Below are 20,685 nucleotides of genomic sequence, written 5' to 3' on the forward strand. Positions count from 1 at the left end.
CATTTTGTAAACAGTGAATAAAATCAAAATGCTATCATTTTCAAAACATTCAAATTATTCATTAGATGGAGAATAGTGAAAAGACAACATATTAAGTGTTAAAACCGAGAAGAAAATATTGTTTTGGGGGACATATGTACTCATTTCTAACTTGATAACTGCAACACGTCTTAAACAAGTTGGGACGGGGATCAGTGAAATTTAGTAAACATCCAAATAAGATAAAACAACAAAGAAGAACATTTCAAAATGAATTGTACTGACGGACAACATAGGTGTCCAGGTATAAGATCATCACAGAGAGGCTGAGTCACTCAGAATTAAAGATGCAAAGGGAATAATTACCATAGTTATTACATACATTTTTGAATTCCCTTTGATTTACCACGATTGAGTGTATATAAGATATATTTTTGTTATTAAAATCATTGTATAGGTTCATGACATCATGAAATATATATTGGCTGTAGTCTCACTCTAGCACTCCAGGAATTAGAGCTATTGAAAATTGACCATATTAAGAATGCTTAATGCGTGCATTCTCCTAAGCACTTGAGACTCAGAAGACATAGGAAACTGTCCTTTGCTTACAGAAGTCAGCAGAAGTTGTAGAAGTCCATTCTTTTTGACAATAATAGAGCATTGCACATCCTGTGCTACAGTGAAAATGGACCATCCAACTTGTGTTAGTGCTAACTTCAAAAGTCAGCCTCCATGATGGCATGCGGGTGCAGTAGTGCATTGGTTAAGATGTTCTCACTCATCTGTAGAGTAAATACAGTGCTGAATGGTATAAATGGGTTTTAAACAGCATGAAAAGCCACTCATGCATTATATTTTGAAGGGAGATCTTCGATTACTGCCACATAGTAAGGTCAAATTGCATTCTCTACTATGTTTTAACAGTTTGGCTCCATCATAAGGACCAGCAGGTGATAAAATGGTGAGCTTTTGGTCAAGACCTGTCACACTGTAAGCACTACAGAAAGGAAAACATTGCAAAATATGACAAGGAATACACCCACCATTTAAGCTGGTGAAATCATGTCCAAGATAGGAATTAACACTGTTTTTCATATAAAATCATCTCATCGGTTAATGTATTTAACTGTTAAGTGTTGTCTTTTGTTTTGTTTTTAGTCTTCCTCGACATTTGCTGCCATTTATTGTCCCCGTCCCAACTCTTTTGAGACGTGTTGGATTTATCAAATTAGAAATGAGTACATATGTCCCCCAAAACAATATTTTTTCTCGGTTTTAACACTTAATATGTTGTCTTTTCACTATTCTCCATCTAATGAATAGATTGAATGTTTTGACAATGATAGCATTTTGATTTTATTCACTGTTTACCAAACGTCCCAACTTCATCGGAGTTGGGGTTTGTACATAAGTAAATAAATAAAATAAAAGGTCTGTAGTTTGTTAGGAATGGGCTGAAATGGGAATGGAATATAACTGGCTAGAACAGAAGGAATCCAATAGGTTGTTATAGAATGGGATACAATAAGTTAGCACACAATGGGATACAATAGGTTAGAATAGAAAGGAGCAGAGAAGAACCGAATGGAACACAATACAATAGACTGGAGCGGGCAGAGATGGTCTGAGGGCAACACAATAGAAGAATGGAACAGCATTAGATAGCATTAGACAACATCCATAATCTTTATGGATCCCTTTGAGAGACAGGAACATTTCAGGAGTTAATTGTGGGTGGGTGGACTGTATACCTGTATGTGCTGTGGAGTGCTGTGTCACAATGACAATGGGAGTTGAAATTTCCCAGGAGGGCTTTCACGCTTTCACATATGTTGCATATAGTTTGTTGATACAGTATATCTTTACCTGATATGCGTCTGTCCATATCCATTACGATGCATCAATGATATCAAGTAAACCAATAAACAAATACATTAATAAATAAAAAGGTTTGGTAGTTGTAGTTTGTAGTTAGAGATGGAATGCAATATAATAGGCCAGAACAGAATGGAATACATTGCAATAGACTCACTAGGTCATGCTGATGGCTACACAACAGAAGAATGGAACAGAATAGAGTAGAATAGATTAGAATACAGCAGGCTGCTTGGCTACACAATAGAATAGTGGAACAGCTTTAGAATAATCCTTATTCTCTGTTCAGGAGAGATAGAGGCATTTCAGGGGAGTCAGGAGTGGATATTGGGGCTGTAGTGGTGTTACACTGTAAGGTTAAATGATCAGTATGTAGTTAGAATATGTTTTAATATACAGTATGTAGTTATTATATAATGTGAAAAATATATTTGCAATGTGTAGGCTATGTAGTTGCTATATAAGGGGAATTGTATAGTTGTAATGGATGTATATGAGGTTATCAATATTGTAATTATGCATTATCACACATTATTACAGTATTCACTATAATTTAGGGGTACTGTGAGAGGGTGAGTGGATTTCACATGTGGTGTTCGATTCACTTACGAGACTTTATGATAGGGAGGGGATTGTTTCTGGGTGATTAGACATGCTGAGGTGAAAGGGTCAAAATTCAGGCATTCTGTTGTTGCTTCCAGGTCCGCGCTGATTGAACAGATATTATGATGCTCTCACCCAATATTCTTAAAATGTCTTACAAATAAAGGGGATTTTGGGCTTTGAGATTCTGGCCCATGCAGATCATTTAGCAGGCTCCAATTTATAGGCAGTGATTAGCAAAATTGACACATTAATTGTACTTCCTGCTTAACCCTGGGCCTGGCACAACTGACCAAACCCCCAAAGGCTGGGACAACTGACAGCTGCCCTTAGCCCTAAAGCCTTGGGCAACTGACCACATAAAAGGCCTTAGCCCTGGAAGTGGGACAACTGACCCATATATTCCCCTGACATTGACAACAAGCCTGTACATTAGTCAGTATGTAACAATGTTGGTAGTGCGTTCTAATAAAGTTTGTGGAAGATTATAAAAGTTTGAGGTACGATATACCGTTATAGGTTAAACTTTAGTGGTTATACCTAATTACTGTAATTAACAATCACAATTCACACTTGTATGACCTGTACTTCACTTAAGAGTGATTCCTTATTATTGACACTGCAAGCAAATTTCATGTCTCAAATTAATCACACGACTTAATTAAAACATGACTAACATTGGAACATTATTCCACTGTAATCCACGCACCATTATTGTTGGTGTTAGCTAATAATGTGTGCCGTCAGGAAGGCTAGAATTCAATGGAGGATGAAACACATAGAAAGACACAATGTACAACACTCGTAGTCAGAGTGGATATATAGATATTCGATGCTTTATTCAGTTCTCCAAAAGTCAGTCATACAGGACAAGGGACAGGTACACGTGTGTGTATGATCATCATTCCCCGAAACACACACATGCACGCACTGACTCGCACACAAGCACAGATAAGTATATTATCCATACCATCATACAGGGGACGTGTGTGTGTATTTTCTTTCTCCAACACACACACGAGCGCGTACACACACACAGTAGGGCACAGCAGGTTATTCATGTTAAATAATACAGCATCTCATCTCATACACCACTCTCCTCCCTTCACTCTCACCCATCTACAGATGTGTCAAAAGTAAAAGTTAAATGGGAAAAAAAATCAGTTTCCTTCCATCACAGGTAACTTAGCCGAGTAGCCAGTAGACCTGAGTACTTGTCTTGTGATCAGCTACCTCTGCGCTGGTTGGATGAAGTTTGTGGCGAGTTCTTTGTATTCATCAGTAACAAGACAGTCCTTCTAGTACCTCATTAGGTACAATGGAGTAACTGGTGTACGCGCTATGCAATCTCATGTGCTAGTGTTGTACTTACAACATGAATTTCCTTTCACTTTTTACTTTTGACACCTCTGGTCTTCTGTCCATCTAGTCCATTCTCTCTATCTTTTAGTCATATTTTCATTACTCTAGTCTTCCGTTCAACCTGTTTACATCCTTTTGCCTTATTTTTCTTATTTACAATACAGTAACAGTATACACCATCATAGTCTGATGAACCATCATAGTTTGCTGATGAACATTAACAACAGTCAACTCGCAGAGAAGGCCAGATTTCTCTGCACGTGTGTGTGTTAGGCCACAATGTCAAGGTACAGCAAGCATTTAAGTCAGTCAGCATTTATGCAGTTCTTTCTGTCTCTCGAAACACACACCGTAAAGTCTGGTAAAAGTGTGTTTGTGTTCGTTATATGGTCTTTATTTCATGTACGTGTGTGTGTGTGTGTATGTGCGCGTGTGTGTATGTGTATGTGTGTGTGTGTGTCTTCAACCTTATCCTTGCTGCTGTTGGTCCGGGTGGCGTTTTCTCATATGTTTACATAAATATTTATTGTTTCCCAGCAAAGCGTTTTGAGCAGTAAGTGCAGGGACGCAGTCTTTCCCGTGTGTGTGTGTTTTAACTATCTATTTTGAAGATTATCCTTGTTGTTGCTGATCCGGGTGTTGTTGGTCTGGATGATGTTTCCTCATGTGAATGCGTAGATACTGTTTCCCTGCGAAGCGCTTGGAGCAATATGTACATGGATGAGGTCTCTCTCCTGTGTGAACGGTCTGGTGAGCCGTCAGGTGACCCGACTGCGTGAATCGCTTTCCGCACTGGGCGCATCGAAACGGCCTCTCCCCTGTGTGAATGCGCGTGTGTGTGTCCAGCGACTGAGACGTGGTGAAACTCTTACCGCAGAACGCACAGATGAAGCTACGCTTGTGTCCCTGTCCGTGTCCGTGTGTGTGAGCATGTCCGTGAGAGCGAAATGTGTGTGAAAGCAACCCAACGCCAGCGCCGAAGAGAGAGGACACGGCCGAGGCTGAGGAGGAGGGACTGCCGGAGCGGAGGCTGCTGGTTAGTGTGTGTGGGAAGCCGTGTGTGTGGACGTGCGACAGCGCGCTGTGGTGGCCGTGTGTGTGCGCGCCGCGCGTGCGCCACTCCGACAGCAACTCCGTCACGCCCATTGTCACGCCAACTCCCACTTCCGGCTTCACACACGCACGATCCATGAAACCCCCCACGCCCGCTGCGTGCGTGTCGGCTGTGTCTACGTCCCCATGTGCGTCGAGGGCCAGCGGGTCAGCGTGAGTGTGCGAGTGCGGGCCGGCTGTGTCCGTGGGTCCCTGCGCGGTATCGGAGAAGGCGTCCGAGTGAGTGTGTGTGTCGGAGTCCGTGTGTATCGAGTCGAGGGTGAGGTCAGCGTGTGTGTTCTCATCGTCACTTTCCAACAGTATAGCATGGCCCAGCTCGGAGTCCCCCGTACCGTGTGACAGGGAGCGCTGTGTGTGCTGTGAAAGTGAGAGGGAGTGTGGCGTATGAGTTGCGTCGGTGGGATCCGGGTGGAAGAGAGCATGTGTGCGAGTGTGTGGGTTGCTGCTGCTGCTTCCGCTGCCGTTGTCCTCCTCATGCTCCGTGGGGATCTCCTCCACCTCCTCTCCCTCTCCCAAGGAATCATGGGAAAGCATGTCCGCGCCATCCCTCTCGTCATCTCCTGAAAACACATATTTGAATACTTTCATTTGGATCGCAGCCCATTAGAAGCCCATTAAATCACAGCAGAGTTGCAGTTAATCAGGCCAATATTTTCCATGGATATACGGGGCACCTCAGTCTCCAGATGGACAAACTACCGGTACCCATGATGGCAGAGATGGAACAGTACTTGGTAGTGTTTTTTCAGTAGTTGTGCATCGTCGGAATAGCTGCAGTCCTTGTTAGAACAAGTTTGTGTACATGTCCAAGGCTTCCAAATACTAAGACAACTAATCTGCATCAATATCCTAGTCCCATGATGGCTGTGACCAGTGGTAAGCTTATGTCTCCTAATGTTGTACAGTTAACTACATATCTTTCATGCTGACAATATTAATCTAGTGCTTGTTTAATGTGACCCACATCAGTTTAATTTCATTTGTAGTTCGTCATTGTCAGTGTTCATGGGACAATGCGTTATAAAGACAAGCGACCCTGTAGTTTAAAATAAAACTGCGTCTCTGCATGTTCCTGGGGGAGCTACAGTGTGTGTGTGTGTGCGTACGTGCGTGTGTGTGTATATATATACGCATGACCGTTTCAGTTTAAGTTAAGCATTGGGAATACAAGACTGTCTGTCTTATATGCTATAACACTGCATGTCTACATGTTGGCTGTGACAAGCTGCGGTGGAGGTGAAATCTAATTTCCCCCTGGGGGAAAATAATGATTATCTATCTATCTACCTGACTATCTATCTATCTATCTATCTATCTATAATCTACAGTGTTAGTTAGAAAGATCAGGAAGTAAGTTATGTCTTCAACATTTACAGTACAGTTCACAGTCGTTTTACATGAGGTTCATATGACTTTTCTTCTTTACATACCAACCAGTTACACACAATCTACATAATGTGTTAGATAATATCAGTTACATGTGTTTGTAAATATGCCCATAATTTCTGTTTACATAACATCAAGTCACATGTTGGTAAATATGTACATAATGTGTGTTTCCATACCAACCACATGTTTGTAATGTACATAATGTGTGTTTACATAGCAACCACATGTTTGTAAATATGTACATAATGTGTGTTTACACACCAACCACATGTGCGTTACATAATATCAGTTGCAAGTTTGCTAAACAATGAAAGTGAAACATCTGCCATTTTAGTGTGGGAGGTTTCATTGATAAATTTGACCAACCTGGTGGCCAAACTGCATTAATTGCACATTGCACCAGTAAGAGCAGAGTGTGAAGGTTTAATTAGTTAAGAGCACAATTTGGCTCAAAGTATGGCAATGCACATAACAATGGGGGACATGTCAGAGTTCAAAAGTGGATAAATAGTTGGTAGTACACGTCTTGCTGGTGCATTTGTGACCAAGACAGCAAGTCTTTGTGATGTATCGAGAGCCTTTGGTATCCAGGGTAATGTCCGCATACCACCAAGAAGGACGAACCACATCAACATAATTTACTGTGGACGCAAGAGGTAACTTAGCTGTCTGAAGGGGATGTTTGGGTCCTAACCCGGATTGTGTCCAAACACCATAAAACAACAGCTGTCCAAATCACACCAGAATTAAATGTGTACCTCAACTCTCCTGTTCCCACCACAACAAATTATTGTGGTGTAGCCAGGTGTTTATTTTTTTGTCTAACCCCTGTGCATGCACTGCATGAATCATATGTAAGCTTAAGTTATAAACACCAAACAGTCCCATTATGTGAATCCAATCCAAGCCTACTCTGATTTATCAACACTCCTTTTCTTTAATTATTATTTGTGTCCAGACTGTTATCTAGTTTTCAGGTTACAGACAGACACAAACCTGTTTCCCCTGCTTCCGGTTGCTCCTGTTTGATCTCTACGGCGATTGGTTGGCTCTCGTCGAACCCACGTGACTGAAAGAAAGCCAACACCCACAACCAATCAAAGTCAATCACAATTAAAACACCATGGAAATGGAAGTTTGACGAAAATAAACGAACGGTTCAACATTTTAAACAGTTAAAAAATACTACTAAATAGTCCTCACCCCCGAACATGATTCTTCCATCACCATAACCGTTTTCCCCCGGGCTGCTTCGCGCATCAGCCGAGATTCACGGCCGGAGATGGTCCTGTCGGTCACGGCTCCACGGGCAATGATGCTCTCAATCAGCTGCAGTTTCTGCCGTAGATCCTCGTTCTCCTTCTGGTGCCGTGAGATCTCGAGGTGTAACACGGCGTAACCATCATCCACAAGCTCGCAGATCTCGGCTACTGCCGCTCGAGTCAGCGTCTCCATGATACTGGAGAGCTGGGAGTGAAAGGTTCGGTAGTTCGCCATTCTTTCAATCTCCCTTCTCACTTCAACTACAACCAACCTCCCTAAAATGGATGTCAGAACTGTCAATCCTTGTCTTGATGACAACGGTTAACGAGTATTACGGGATGTCACCGTTTAATTACCGGCAAGGGAGCCGTTGCCCAAGAGACGCTCTCGCCCCAGCAGCACGGCAGTCGATTCTCCTTGTGTTATTGTTTTTTGGGTATTTCCGGTTTGTGGTGGCAAAGGCCATAGTTATCAAAATAAAAGTTTCACTGGCTATGTGAGTAATGCAGTACAAATTCCCATTTATAGTTATTATTGAATTTAATCATTTATTAAAAAAAATGTTGACGGTGATTATTGTTATTAATATAGTTGTTGACTGCAGACTTGCATTGTTCTCACAATTGCCAAGGTGTTGTCTCTGTCTATACTGTTTACATTACATTTGTTGAAAAGTTCATTTTGATGTTAGTTACTGGCTTCCACCTTTACAGTAGGCCTACAACAATAGCACAGCCAATAGGTATGTATTAAATCACATTTAATTTTTTAATTTAATTACATTCATGTTGTCAGTCCATCCTTGGAAAATGAATCAATAAATGATTGAATTAACTAGTAGAGTACAGTATCATTTATTATTCCCATGGGAATTATAGTGTGCAGTAGCATACATAAACACAGAATACACAAGATGATACACATATAATTTCACATACATTAAAGGATAGCTCCAGCCAATTTCAACATGCACTTGTAATGCTCACACTACCCTGGACTTGTCAGTTTTTGTTTTCTTTTCTTTTCTTCAGCCTTTTCCGAGATCCTGGTCATTGTAATGGGGGCAGGTGTTTGTTTACATTTCAAAAAAAACATCTTCACCCAAAAACATCCAAAAGGTTATGCAACATCAGCAGACAACTAGCAAACAGCGATAGTTTAGAGTAGGCCTATGTTAAGAATGTTTTCAATGTAAACTAAATCTGCCCCCAATAGAATAGCTCAGATCTCGGAAAGGGCTGATCCGAAAAATGCAGCATCAACGGGTACTGACAAGTCAAGGGTAGTGTTGACTGCATGTTAAAATTGTCTGGAGTTCTCCTTTAACCTACATACTGTATTACCATATGTGTATGTGGACATATCTGTTTCTGGACCCATCTGATTTAAGTTGCACTCACAGGAGATATCGTTCATTTTTTTATTGATGCATACATTCATAGATGAGGTACTGGGTGCAGACATTGTGTTTCTGGGTGCAAACTATAAAAGGTGCGGGTGCATGTATTCACATCATTTTATTAGAGTACGTCTAGCTGGCGCTCTGACTGTGAGAGAGAACGGTCCCAAGTCATTCGTTCCCTCTCAAACACTCACACACACACACACACACTTATCCCGTTTCAACATCCTAATTGCAAATAACAAAATTACCTTTCACTTGCGTTTTTGCGAGATATTGAACTCAACTCATGTCGTCAATGAAGTCTTGTGACGAGTGTGACAGGGAACAAGTAATGGGAACGTTAGTAAACCTCCCTCCCGAAGCCTCATACAGTATCGGTAGCGCTGGACTATTTTACTGGCTATTTAGCTCAGCGGTATCATACTGTCCCTCCCATGGCCGAACCGATGTGTTGACTAGGAGGTAGCGGGTTCGAGCCCTGAGTTCTGGACTGCACAGGATCACCTCAGTTTCATCAGCACCTGGGGATGATGGTTAGGATCATGGAAAGAACCCTGTGTGTGTGTGTGTGTGTGTGTGTGTGTGTGTGTGTGTGTGTGTGTGTGTGTGTGTGTGTGTGTGTGTGTGTGTGTGTGTGCGAGATCAAGGTGAGGTGGTGCTGCTGCTCTTCTCCACTTCCTGGTTCCTCCTCCTGCTGATGATGTAGGCGGCGGCTCCGCCCACAGCCATGGCAGCATACGTCACCAGCACAAACTAGACGACACACACACACACACACACACACACACACACACACACACACACACACACACACGAGAGAGATACATTAGAGTAGTAAACATCACCAGCCCAAACTGAAGACAGACACACACACACACACACACACACACACACACACACACACACACACATACACACATGAGAGATATTAGATTAATATACATCACCACCCCAAACTGAGCACGCACGCACGCACACACACACACACACACACACACACACACACACAGGGCCGCTGACAGGTTTGGCTGGGCCCGGGACAAAATTTTCTCAATGGGCCCCCCCTCCCAACACCAAAAAAGCCCCCCACCCCCTCATCCCTGACGGTCCCTACACAAAATAGTCAAACGCCCAACCACAACCACGTAATTCCCTTGTGCAGCTCCAAAACACACCACGTCGGGATGACAAGCCCATTTATAACGGATAAACTTATTTACAACCTTACGGATATGGACTGAGTGGAGTTATGGTTTTCAAAATGCTATCACAATAAAATCCACGCTATTGTATTACTTAAGCTCATGAATAGCACATTTTTCATCACATCGACCATTTTCACTTGACCAAGGGGAATCATGTCAAGGACGCGTGTATGTCCGCTGAACTTCCAGAGAGGGGAACAAGGCGGAGCACATTCATCTTGCGAGTGTCAAGTTCACCGCAATCAGAACCGAAAGTTACAGGTTACCCCAAAACGACACCGTTATAACCCATTCGTTACATTCAATTCTAGGCTATCTAAATGTCAATTTCACACGTTGACATGCCACTGGCTTATTTTAAACCAAATAAGTTTAAACCAGAGTCGAGTTACACTGGCTGTAATTCAGCTGACCGGGGATGATTCTCATATCAATTCAGCCTGAATGGCGTGCGCGTGCCTGCCTGAAACTTTTGATTTAGACACATAATTGCAGAGTAGGCCTAATGCGCATATTCATAGATTCAATTACATAGGCGCATGAAACACGTTGTTATTAAGCCGTTGTGGTAATCAAATTATTCGATACCCCCTGTCTCTCTGATACTGATTACCGCCGTGTGACTTGCTCACGGCCTCCTGTGCCAATGTTAGGCTACTTGACGACGGGGCTGGAAAAAGTTTGCCGTGTCTTACCTGGATCTGCTGCACAGCTGCTTTTACTGGTGCCTGCTACATCATTCCAGTCTTTCCTGAAATATTTAGCCAGAGAACCCCTCAGCCTTTTGGCTTCTTCCTGTATTTTTCGTTGTTCCTTATTTTTCTGCGCTCCTGACTTTTGCATATTTACTAACTGGCTCGCGCACACTGACCACTTATCGAATGCTGTCGTCTTTTTTTCTAGAAAGACCAATCCATTTTGGAATAGGGGTGATAGGGGATATTGGCCGTTTTTTCAAGGGCAATGAAGACAAACATCTATAGGCCTAAATAATTGTTTGAATGCAATTAAAGCACTTTTCTACCCTAAAAAACAACACATTTTGAAGTGAACGTATCATAATTGAGCCCAACGTCATGGGGGCCCAGTTATGGGCCCCCCTCTATTCCAGAATTCCCAGGGCCCGGGACAAAAAGCCCTTTAGTCCCCCCCTGTCGGCGGGGCTGCACACACACACACACACACACACACACACACACACACACACACACACACACACACACACACACACACACACACACACACACACACACACAGGCTACATTGGAAATGAATGGGGTTTTATTTCTGGTAAATTAGAATGTCCATACTACCAAATCATCAAAACTTGGCATAGAAATCTATTGGGTATTTTGAAGGGTGAAGAGTGAAGGCCAAAATGTGCAAAAATAAACAAATGAATGATTGGAATAGTTCAAAATGTGGGCAATGCATTTACAATCCATGAAAGTTAAACATTATTGATGGAATTGTGGAAATAAATTAACTTTTTCATGATATTCTAATAATGTGGCCAGGATCTGTATTGGAGGCGAGCAGAGGTTGTAAAAACCTTTTCTTCCTAAGAGTAATTCCTTACTGGTGCCGGATATAGGCCGCATGACCCCAAACTTCTACACGTGTGTATTGTTACGCGGAGCTGTATTGCCTTCCTGCTGGACAGCTGCTTTGTTTTCGCCTGACAACCTACTTAAGGCAGGACAAAGCAGCGTTCGGGCTCTCTCTCTCTCCTCCTGTGTCTCCTCCCTTCGAGGGTCGATCCTCCAGAGCGTGCATGGCACCCTAGTGCGCGCATTCCATTTCTGGTCGTTTCGCGCTGCAAGCTTAGCACTCTCGTACTAGGATAACTACAATTTGGTGATGGTGTTTTTCTTCTCACTTTAGTTTAGGTGAGATAGAGCAGGGCATAGTAAGTTGACCTGGAAGACTCACAGGGTGTTGCTTTTGTCTTCTATCTTTAGGATTTTGGTCTTATACCTTAATGACTTAACATTCATTTGGCTAAATGATAGTGTTCACAACATTTTTGGTCACACAACGTTCTAAGAATAGTATTTTGCCAGTTCAAAGAGTTGCAGACTGCAAAATCGTATATCAAAAACTGGTTTATATTTATGAATCGAAATGGAACGTTGGGTATTGAGGTGTTTCCGATCAAAGATCGAGATACTCTTCCTCAGTTCACCGCAACCTGATATCAAAATCAGATATGATTTTAAAGTCATGTAGTTTGAGCTTAAGAGAGAGGCTAGAAGAACAGAAGAAACTGTGTGTGTGTGTGTGTGTGTGTGTGTGTGTCTTACGTTGCGTCGTCCCTGTAGAGTGTAGGAGTTGAAATGTTTCCTCCATCCGCTCAAATTCACTGTAGCCGGCGGCTCGATCCCAAACAGTTGCCTCTACACACACACACACACACACACACACACACACACACACACACACACACACACACACACACACACACACACACACACACACACACACCAGATTGGCAAAGTATTTTCATAATGGGTCCCACAGCAAATAAATACTATCACATGTATTGGGCACACAAGCTAATGCCGCCCCCACTCCACAAACCACCACAAACACACACCACTGTTAGTAAGTAGGGACAACCTTCCATTTTGTCCCCAACAAACTGTCATCCAAAAGTAATGCTAACCCTATATTGCACATATATATTACTCCTCATATCAAATTACATAAAATAGTATGCATGCAATGCTGTATAAAAAACACCCCCAAACACACATAAAAAGTTACATAAAATTACAGTAATACAAAGACCAAGTATACAGCTTTTTTTCCGCGACCCACCTTGACTTCAGATATCAGGTGTCCAAAACTGGTCAGAGGGATCCGCGTTTTAACAGGAGAGGTCGGCATTTCTGAAAAAAAAAAAACCCACACAAATACATCATGTAGCTGGCAGGTTTTTATCACAGACTATTGGTGATTACATGTAAGTGAAGTTAGTACATCAGTACAAAACGTTATTTAGTCTACTTACTTGTACGGTTGTGTTACAAGGACACTGAAGATTCAATGGATCCACGTTACAGCTGTGTTTTTTCCGGGCTACAAGACGACTGACACATTCAGATCCAATCAGAATTGAGTTAGCGCACCGATCGACCAATAACATGCTTGAAGGTGGGCGGGACTTGGGTCAGTTACACAAGGGCATTTAAAGGCACAGCACAACATTATGGTTACATACGGTCTGGAGTAATGTGAATGTGCTCGCAATTTTGCAATCTCTACAAGTCTATTTTCAACTCAGCTTTAAGTATTAATGGACAGAGATTCAAGAGTTGTATTGTCATTGACAGAGAAAGGCAACATAATTGTGATTATGTGTTAATTAGTTAATTGTATTGATATTAATAAGAAGGCTACTTAGTTCCCAAACTTTTTTCCCTTGCTCACCCCCTTGTAGGCTACGTTTCAATGTGGTTTGTGCACCCCATAAACAAATGTTTTGGTGTGCTCAGTGGCGATTTTAGGGTCAGGTGGGGCCCCAAGCGAAAATGCAAAATAATGAACCCTTTTTGCCTATGTTTTGGTCCTGCTCTGGTTGCACCGGATTGTCAATTTAGAAGCGCGGAGTGCGTATCTCCTTTGTTTTGCAAAATAATGAACATTTGAACCAAAATCACTGTGTGTGGGCTGTTATCCACTATAGGGCTTGGGGGCCCCAAGCGGCTGGCTGCCTTGCCTTGTGGCAAGATGCGCCTCTGGGTGTGCTGATGGCCACTCAAATATGGCTTCACTGCACAAATCATTGCACTATGCAGAGACATTTGGGGAATCCTCATTTCCAATAGACTTGATGTTTCTTAAGCATAGGCCTACAATTCACCATAGAATTAAAAGCTACTTAATTTTCATTAATGCTGTGTAAAAACACACATATCCGCCACTCAATTCAGCTCGCGGACCCCCGTGTGGAATGTCATGCACCCCCAGGGGTGCACGCACCCGAGTTTGGGAAACCCTGAATTACTATATTGATATTAATATTAATATTACTTAATAATATTAATATCACAATAATACAATTAATTTACTGATAGACGCTCAGCCTGGAACTATGTGAATGTGCTTGCAATTCACCACTAGATGGAAGAAAACAGCTGGAAAAGATGCAGGGGCACACTGATAGTATCTGATATTTCAATGGGTTCAAATTACATCTAGATTGGGTGTGTGTGGGGGTGGGGTATATATACAGCCGCGGCAAAAATTGAGAGACCACTTCCAAATTTTCAGTTTTTCTGATTTTGTTATGGATAGGTATGGGTTTGAGTAAAACAAACTTCGTCATTTCATTCTATGAACTACCGACAACATTTCCTCCGAATTTCAAAAGTAAATATTGTCATTCAGATACTTTATTTGCAGAAAATATCAAAATGGTCAAAATAACGTATAAGATGCAATGTTTCCAAATCTCAAAAAAGCCAAAGAAAACAAGATGATGTTAACTTTAAAACAATACAGTAGTAATGTATTATTTTGGGAAGAATTCAGAAATCAGTAGGCCTATTTGGTGGAATAAGCCTGATTTGTAGTGGCAGCTTTCATGCGTTTTGGTATGCGTTCCATTACTCCTTCACATTGTTTTTGGATGACTTAATTCCAGGCCTGGTACAAGAATTCAAGATGCTGAGCTTGGGTTGATGGCTTGTGCCCATCCAGCTTCCTCTTGATCTCATTCCAGAGGTTTTCAAGGGGGTTCGGGTCTGGAGGAGTTTGGGCTGACCATATCAGGATATTGATCTGGTGATACGCCATCCACACCTTGAATGGCAAGCTGAGTGGCTGGAGCATTATCCTTCCTCAGCGTTCAGGGGCGTTGTCAGAACAGAAGGAATCATGTTTTGGCCCAAGGTAACTTTGTATGTGACTTCAGAGACGCATCATTTGCAATAATGATTTTGACTGATTTCAACCTTGCTGAGGCTCCCTCAGATAATTACCTATTCTCTGCCAAAATTCACAGCAGATGCAAGTTACTGTGGTTCATATCTTCATAGACCTCTCCAGGTCTCTAGCTAACCATTAGATGACCAGGTGTTGGATTAGATGCAAAATTTGGCCAAGGATAGGAGATGATCTGAGGGAGCTTCAGCAAGGCTGAAATCGGTCAGATTCATCTTTGCAAACGGCGCGTCTCTGAACCCACATGCAAAGTTACCTTGGACCAAAATTTAATTCCTAATGTTCAGACAACGCTCCCGAACACAGGAATGTTTTTTAGAGAAGGACAATGCTCCAGCCACTCAGCTTGGCCCAGGCGCGGAGTGGCCGTCGGGAGATCGGGGACTTGTCCCGGTGGGCCGCGGCCGTGAAATGTAATGATGCGGCCACACTTCGTTCCCAACCGGCCCTGAAATTTAGAGGTGGTACTTATAAGCACTGACTTCCCACTTTCCCCTTCCCTGTTCTAGAGCCAAGTTGACTAGTTAGTATTCATACCGTATACCAGACGGCAATACCTCACTGACGGTGTCAAACAGTAAATTGGCCACACCCCTTCTCTACTGATAATTTTCATACACCGTAGATCGCGGAAGTTTACAAGATCTTAGTAACACAGTTTCGTTTTCAGTATTTGAAGAACCTTTGATATGTATATTGGTTACCAAAGGATGGAAATATGAATAAATTATGATTTATTTTCCGATTTCCACACGACTGTTACAGTTTACAGTCTTTCCAGTCCTGATTCACTTGCTCTGTGGTTATTGACTTGGGTTACGAACAGACTCCACCAAGTGGTAAGGAAGATAACTGCACCTAACAGAAGCAAGATAACTGCACCTAACAGAAGCAATGGGTTTTGTTTTGATTTGTTAGACCTACCAGTATATATCTCCTTATAGTCGAAATAATATTATTATCATACATATATTTATATGTGGTACATTTAGGATGTAGCCTATGTCTGAAGAAATGGAACAAAATAATTACCACACAAGATTCTGATGTGACCAGTGCTGGGTGTGTAGGCTAATAAGCTGTGGATTAAAGTAGAGTGATTGCAAGAAACAAGAGAAGACAGCGTTTTAAGGTAGGCCTACACCGTTTGGTTATACATTTTGTTGACTTATGGTTGTGGTTTGAAGTAGCTAAGTTTGGCTTATTTGCTGCATGGTGGGTTTATTGCACAATGTAGACAGACTTTTTGTAAGCTATAGGCTACTATACTATATTTTGTAAGCCTACTCTTCTAAAAATCCCCACACCCAAAACTTTGTGCCCATGCTCATCCTGTCTTCCTTAAACGATATTTCAATTTCAAACTGTCAAAATGACAGTGGAGTGCACATTTGCATGGAACAGTAGCGTGATGTAGCCTAACCTAGGCCTATGAATGCTTTGGACTGTGATGATGGCTCCAGTGGTGTAGTCTACTTTTTGAAGTGGGTATACTGTATATTTGAGCATTTTTTGAGGTGTGTATAGTCTACTGTATATATTTGTGCTATTGTAAATAATGGATCAATCAATTTTAAGTGGGTATAGGGCCTACTGTAATCCCTGAAATTTTGAAATGGGTGCGTATACCTGCGTTTTACGTACACCACTGGCTGTGCATTTCATCAAGGTGTAGGCTACAATTCTCCACTTCAGGTTGATATTTTGACAACACTAATGTCCACATGTAGTACGACTGCAGATTTCGTGGCTTTTGTCTTTTTGGTTAGGAAACCATGTTCGCTTTGTTTTTTTTTGTTTTTAAAGAGGGCCGCCAAGGGGAAAATTCTCCCGGTGGGAAAAGGTGGGCCACTCCGCCCCTGGCTTGGCCAATCAAGGTGTGGATGGAGTACCACCAGATCGGGAGCGTACCTATGTTCCCCGGGTCCTATGTTCCCCTGTCTTTGTATGGGAGCTGGGAACATAGGACCCTTTATCTAAAAGAGGGTTTTATGTTCCCCGCATTGTATGTTTCCAAGTTTTCAAATTGCGCCCTTCCCATAACCATCCCTAAACCCAACCTGTCAGAAATGCAATGTTTCTGAGTTGTAAATTTGTGCCCTGACCAAAACTATCCCTAAACCTGTCACAGTTGCAGCAGCAACCTGCACTTTGCCATGTGGCAGCAGTCTACTTTGAAGCAGTGGGGAACATAGAACCCTTTTTTGAAAAAAGGGTCCTATGTTCCCTGGTAGAGGGGAACATACGACCCAGGGAACATAGGAACTGGGGAACATAGGGATGACCCCACCACATGGTCAGCCCAAACTCCAGGCCCGAACCCCCATGAAAACCTCTGGAATGTGATCAAGAGGAAGCTGGATGGTCACAAGCCATCCACCCAAGCTCAGCAACTTGAATTCTTACACCAGGCCTGGAATAAGGTCATCCAAGAACAATCTTAAGGAGTAACGGAACGCATGAAAGCTGTGTCTACAAATCAGGCTTATTCCACCAAATATTGATTTCTGGAGTCTTCCTAAGTAAATACATTAGTATTATGTTGTTTTAAAGTTAATATAATCTTGTTTTCTTGGCCTTTTTGAGGTTTTGAAATATTGCATCTTATGTGTTATTTTGACCATTTTGAGATTTTCTGCAAATAAAGTACCTAAATGACAATATTTTCTTTCAAAATTCTGAGGAAATGTTCTCGGTAGTTTATAGAATGAAATGACAAAGTTTGTTTTACTCAAACCCATACCTATCCTTAACAAAATCAGAAAAACTGAACATTTGGAAGTGGTCTCTCAATTTTTGCCGAGGCTGTATATTAAATATTATATTATATAATATACATATATTAATATTGAAATATTAAAAACAAACCTACACTCTGATTCTAACATGAAATTAATAATGAGTAATTCAGCTCAACAAATATATGCTTTAAAGCAATGCCAACGTGCTCTCCAAGTCCACGGCGGGGTGGAACGCCCGGTCGCTTTTGCCTCACGGGCACTCACGCCTGCAGAACAGAAGTACTCTCTGGGGGAGAGGGAGGCACTGGCCTGTCTGTGGGCATGCAAACACTGGCATGTCTACCTCTATGGCCGAGCGTTCACCATCCGCACCGACCATCAGGCACTGACGACGCTGCTGGCGACCAAGGGCTCGGGCCACAGGCCTTTGAAAATACACAGATGATTGACTGACATAAGCAGAGTAAACAGAGCGCTTAGGGCCTCAACCACTTTGCCCCAAAATTGGGGCCTCCTAAATTGAGGTGACTAAAAAAACATAGGCCTATCATTATTATTATTATTATTATTTAATTATGAGGGCGGCCTCCTGAGCAGTTATGCTTAGGGCCTAAAAAAACCTTAGCAGCAGTACTTTGTCCAGTGCATGACTCACCTGGGGTCTAAAGGCCAATTTATACTTATTGGCGCTGACGGTTGCAGAGCCTTTGCAACCGTCTGTGCGCGACCACGACCCCCACGCAGAGGCTCTGCAACCGTCGTCGCTTGCTTCAAGAAAATCCTGACTACACGCCAGACGGTTGCGAAGGTCGCAGAGAAAAGGCGCTGTGATTAGTCGCCTCACTACTTCCTTGTTCTCGTGGCAGCACAGTTCTCCGGTAGTGTACGAGATCCAAACTGTCAATATTCTGTGAAATACGAACACTTTCTTTCTACGTAGTGTGTGTAAATAAATTAAGCTACAATGACTGAATTAGTAAGTAACAAACAAACAATACATCAGTTTAGCACTCGCGGCACAATGCCTGCAGTCTGACTACTGTACTGTAGCCTTGGAACTATATAACCAAATGTGGCTAACAACATGAGAGACTCGTCCGCAGATCTATAACATCAACAGTGGGTAGCGACCAGAACCAACGGGCGCCGTTGCTGAAGTATAATCTGCCCTTAAGTGTGCAGCAGCAGTCTCTCCATTGTCTTCATGATGAGTGAAGTTAGGGGCACTAGTCTAAAGTCGTTGAGCTCTTTTGGATGATAGTTTTTGGGGACAGGGATAAGGCATGATGTTTTCCATGGAGGTGGAGTGAAGTGGAGGGAGATGGATGGGGAAGTGATACAGGCATGGGGGGTGAACAGGCTCTCTCATAGGCAGCACCTGGAGATGGGGTGGAATCCCGGACGAAACGAGGTAGGCAGGCCAGATATCTATGATGATGGTTGAGATTTTAAAGCAGCAACTCAATTTCAACATGTGTTAAACCATAGGGAAAGAGAACATGCAGGGCATACACACCACTTACCATCAGCGGGGAGCATGTGGAGAGGGTCTCCAGTTACAAGTACCTGGGGGTACTGACAGAGCACCTCTCCTGGTCACTACACACTCAACACCTGACAGAGAAATCCAGGCAGCGGCTGTACTTTCTTTGCCAAATGAGGAAGTTTAAAGTCTCCACTCCCATCCAAATAGTCCTCCCTAGTCTGGTGTATCCATAGAGAGTGGAGGACTTTGGAATGGCATCACAGCAGCATGGACAGGAAATACATGCGCCATAAATCGAGCAACCGGCGATAGTTCTGACAGACCACGTAGTCAACGCGCCCTTTTGCCTATTGGCTGACGCCGACCCAACTCATACAATTCTCCACTAATCAGCTGCGCTTTGGTTAATCAGCTGCTGCTCGCAATTGGATGCTGACCTTTGGCGCGCTTTATTTAAACTACCGAATATGTTTTCCTGTCATTGCGTTTTGCTGCTTGTTTTGCTCCCACCACCTCCCCTGCTCCACCAGACTAATCATTGCCAAACAATGTCATGTTGTTGTTGTTGCTTGCTCTGTTCTAGGGGGTATTTCGCCTTTCCAGCTAAATGGAAGGCACTCCACCTGAGGATGCTGCTGTTCCCTGTATTGGCTTCCATGGAGCTCATGGAGAACCCGGGGAACTTCCTACGAACAGAGCCATACCCCCAAACACAAATGTATGCATTCAGAAATAAAGCTTCTGAAATATATCTCTGTTTCCCGTCTCATTTTTGACTAGAGTGTATCTGACAGAAATGGGGTTACTGGCACACATGTGTTGTGTGGGTGGGTGCAGTTAAGTGTAGGCCAGCGGTCCTGTAGAGATAGTCTACTTCATCTGTCAGAGGACAAATGCAAATGTGTAGTAAAAAAGTGTGAGTAAAAATGTAGAGATATGTTGTTGTTGTTGTTGTTTTTAAAGCATTTGGCAGCAGATTAGATGAACTGATGCCTGTTGGTTCAGCACACAAACTCTTACACAATGGAAAACAGAGGCAACACAAAATAAGAGCTGGAACGAGTCTCCCCAGCAAATGAAAAAGGATTCCCTAATTTCTATTTACATGCTGGAGAGGAGCAGAAGCTGTCACTTCACAGCATGAAATGGGACTGCACGTGTGTCTAGTTGGCAGAATTTTGGTAGGGGAGAGACGAGTTTCCCCAATACATTTTGTATGTTAGGCCTATGTGATATAATTCTACATGTGATACACGACAGATGATATGTTATATGTGATACATGTTTGTATGCTACAGGCCTACACACAAACAT

At 42.6% G+C, this 20,685-nt stretch overlaps 1 protein-coding gene and 1 long non-coding RNA gene across 2 annotated transcripts; both read right to left on the bottom strand.

Moving 5' to 3' along the window:
• Positions 1-4,229: 4,229 nt before the first annotated feature.
• si:dkey-7l6.3 (zinc finger protein 316) lies at positions 4,230-8,029 on the bottom strand. Its single transcript, XM_063207429.1, has 4 exons — positions 7,944-8,029; positions 7,528-7,862; positions 7,321-7,393; positions 4,230-5,495 (listed from the first exon to the last, which is right to left on the bottom strand). Exons 2-4 carry the CDS (start codon positions 7,819-7,821, stop codon positions 4,435-4,437), a joined length of 1,428 nt encoding a protein of 475 aa, XP_063063499.1. The 5' UTR covers positions 7,822-7,862; positions 7,944-8,029; the 3' UTR covers positions 4,230-4,434.
• A 396-nt stretch (positions 8,030-8,425) lies between these two features.
• LOC134456128 (uncharacterized) lies at positions 8,426-13,299 on the bottom strand. Its single transcript, XR_010036220.1, has 4 exons — positions 13,211-13,299; positions 13,018-13,088; positions 12,501-12,593; positions 8,426-9,745 (listed from the first exon to the last, which is right to left on the bottom strand). It is a non-coding gene; the product is annotated as an uncharacterized LOC134456128 (long non-coding RNA).
• Between the last annotated feature and the right edge of the window lie 7,386 nt (positions 13,300-20,685).

Source organism: Engraulis encrasicolus, chromosome 1 (genome assembly GCF_034702125.1).
Source record: "Engraulis encrasicolus isolate BLACKSEA-1 chromosome 1, IST_EnEncr_1.0, whole genome shotgun sequence".
Lineage (NCBI taxonomy): Eukaryota > Metazoa > Chordata > Actinopteri > Clupeiformes > Engraulidae > Engraulis > Engraulis encrasicolus.

What these genes read in the sequence shown, in the direction of transcription:
- si:dkey-7l6.3 (XM_063207429.1), bottom strand. Translation starts at nt 7,821, where the DNA reads ATGGCGAACTACCGAACCTTTCACTCCCAGCTCTCCAGTATCATGGAG. An exon ending in TGGAAGAATCATGTTCGGGG is followed by an intron (nt 7,394 to 7,527) that starts GTGAGGACTATT and finishes GCTTTCTTTCAG; the next exon opens with TCACGTGGGTTCGACGAGAG. An exon ending in ACCGGAAGCAGGGGAAACAG is followed by an intron (nt 5,496 to 7,320) that starts GTTTGTGTCTGT and finishes ATGTGTTTTCAG; the next exon opens with GAGATGACGAGAGGGATGGC.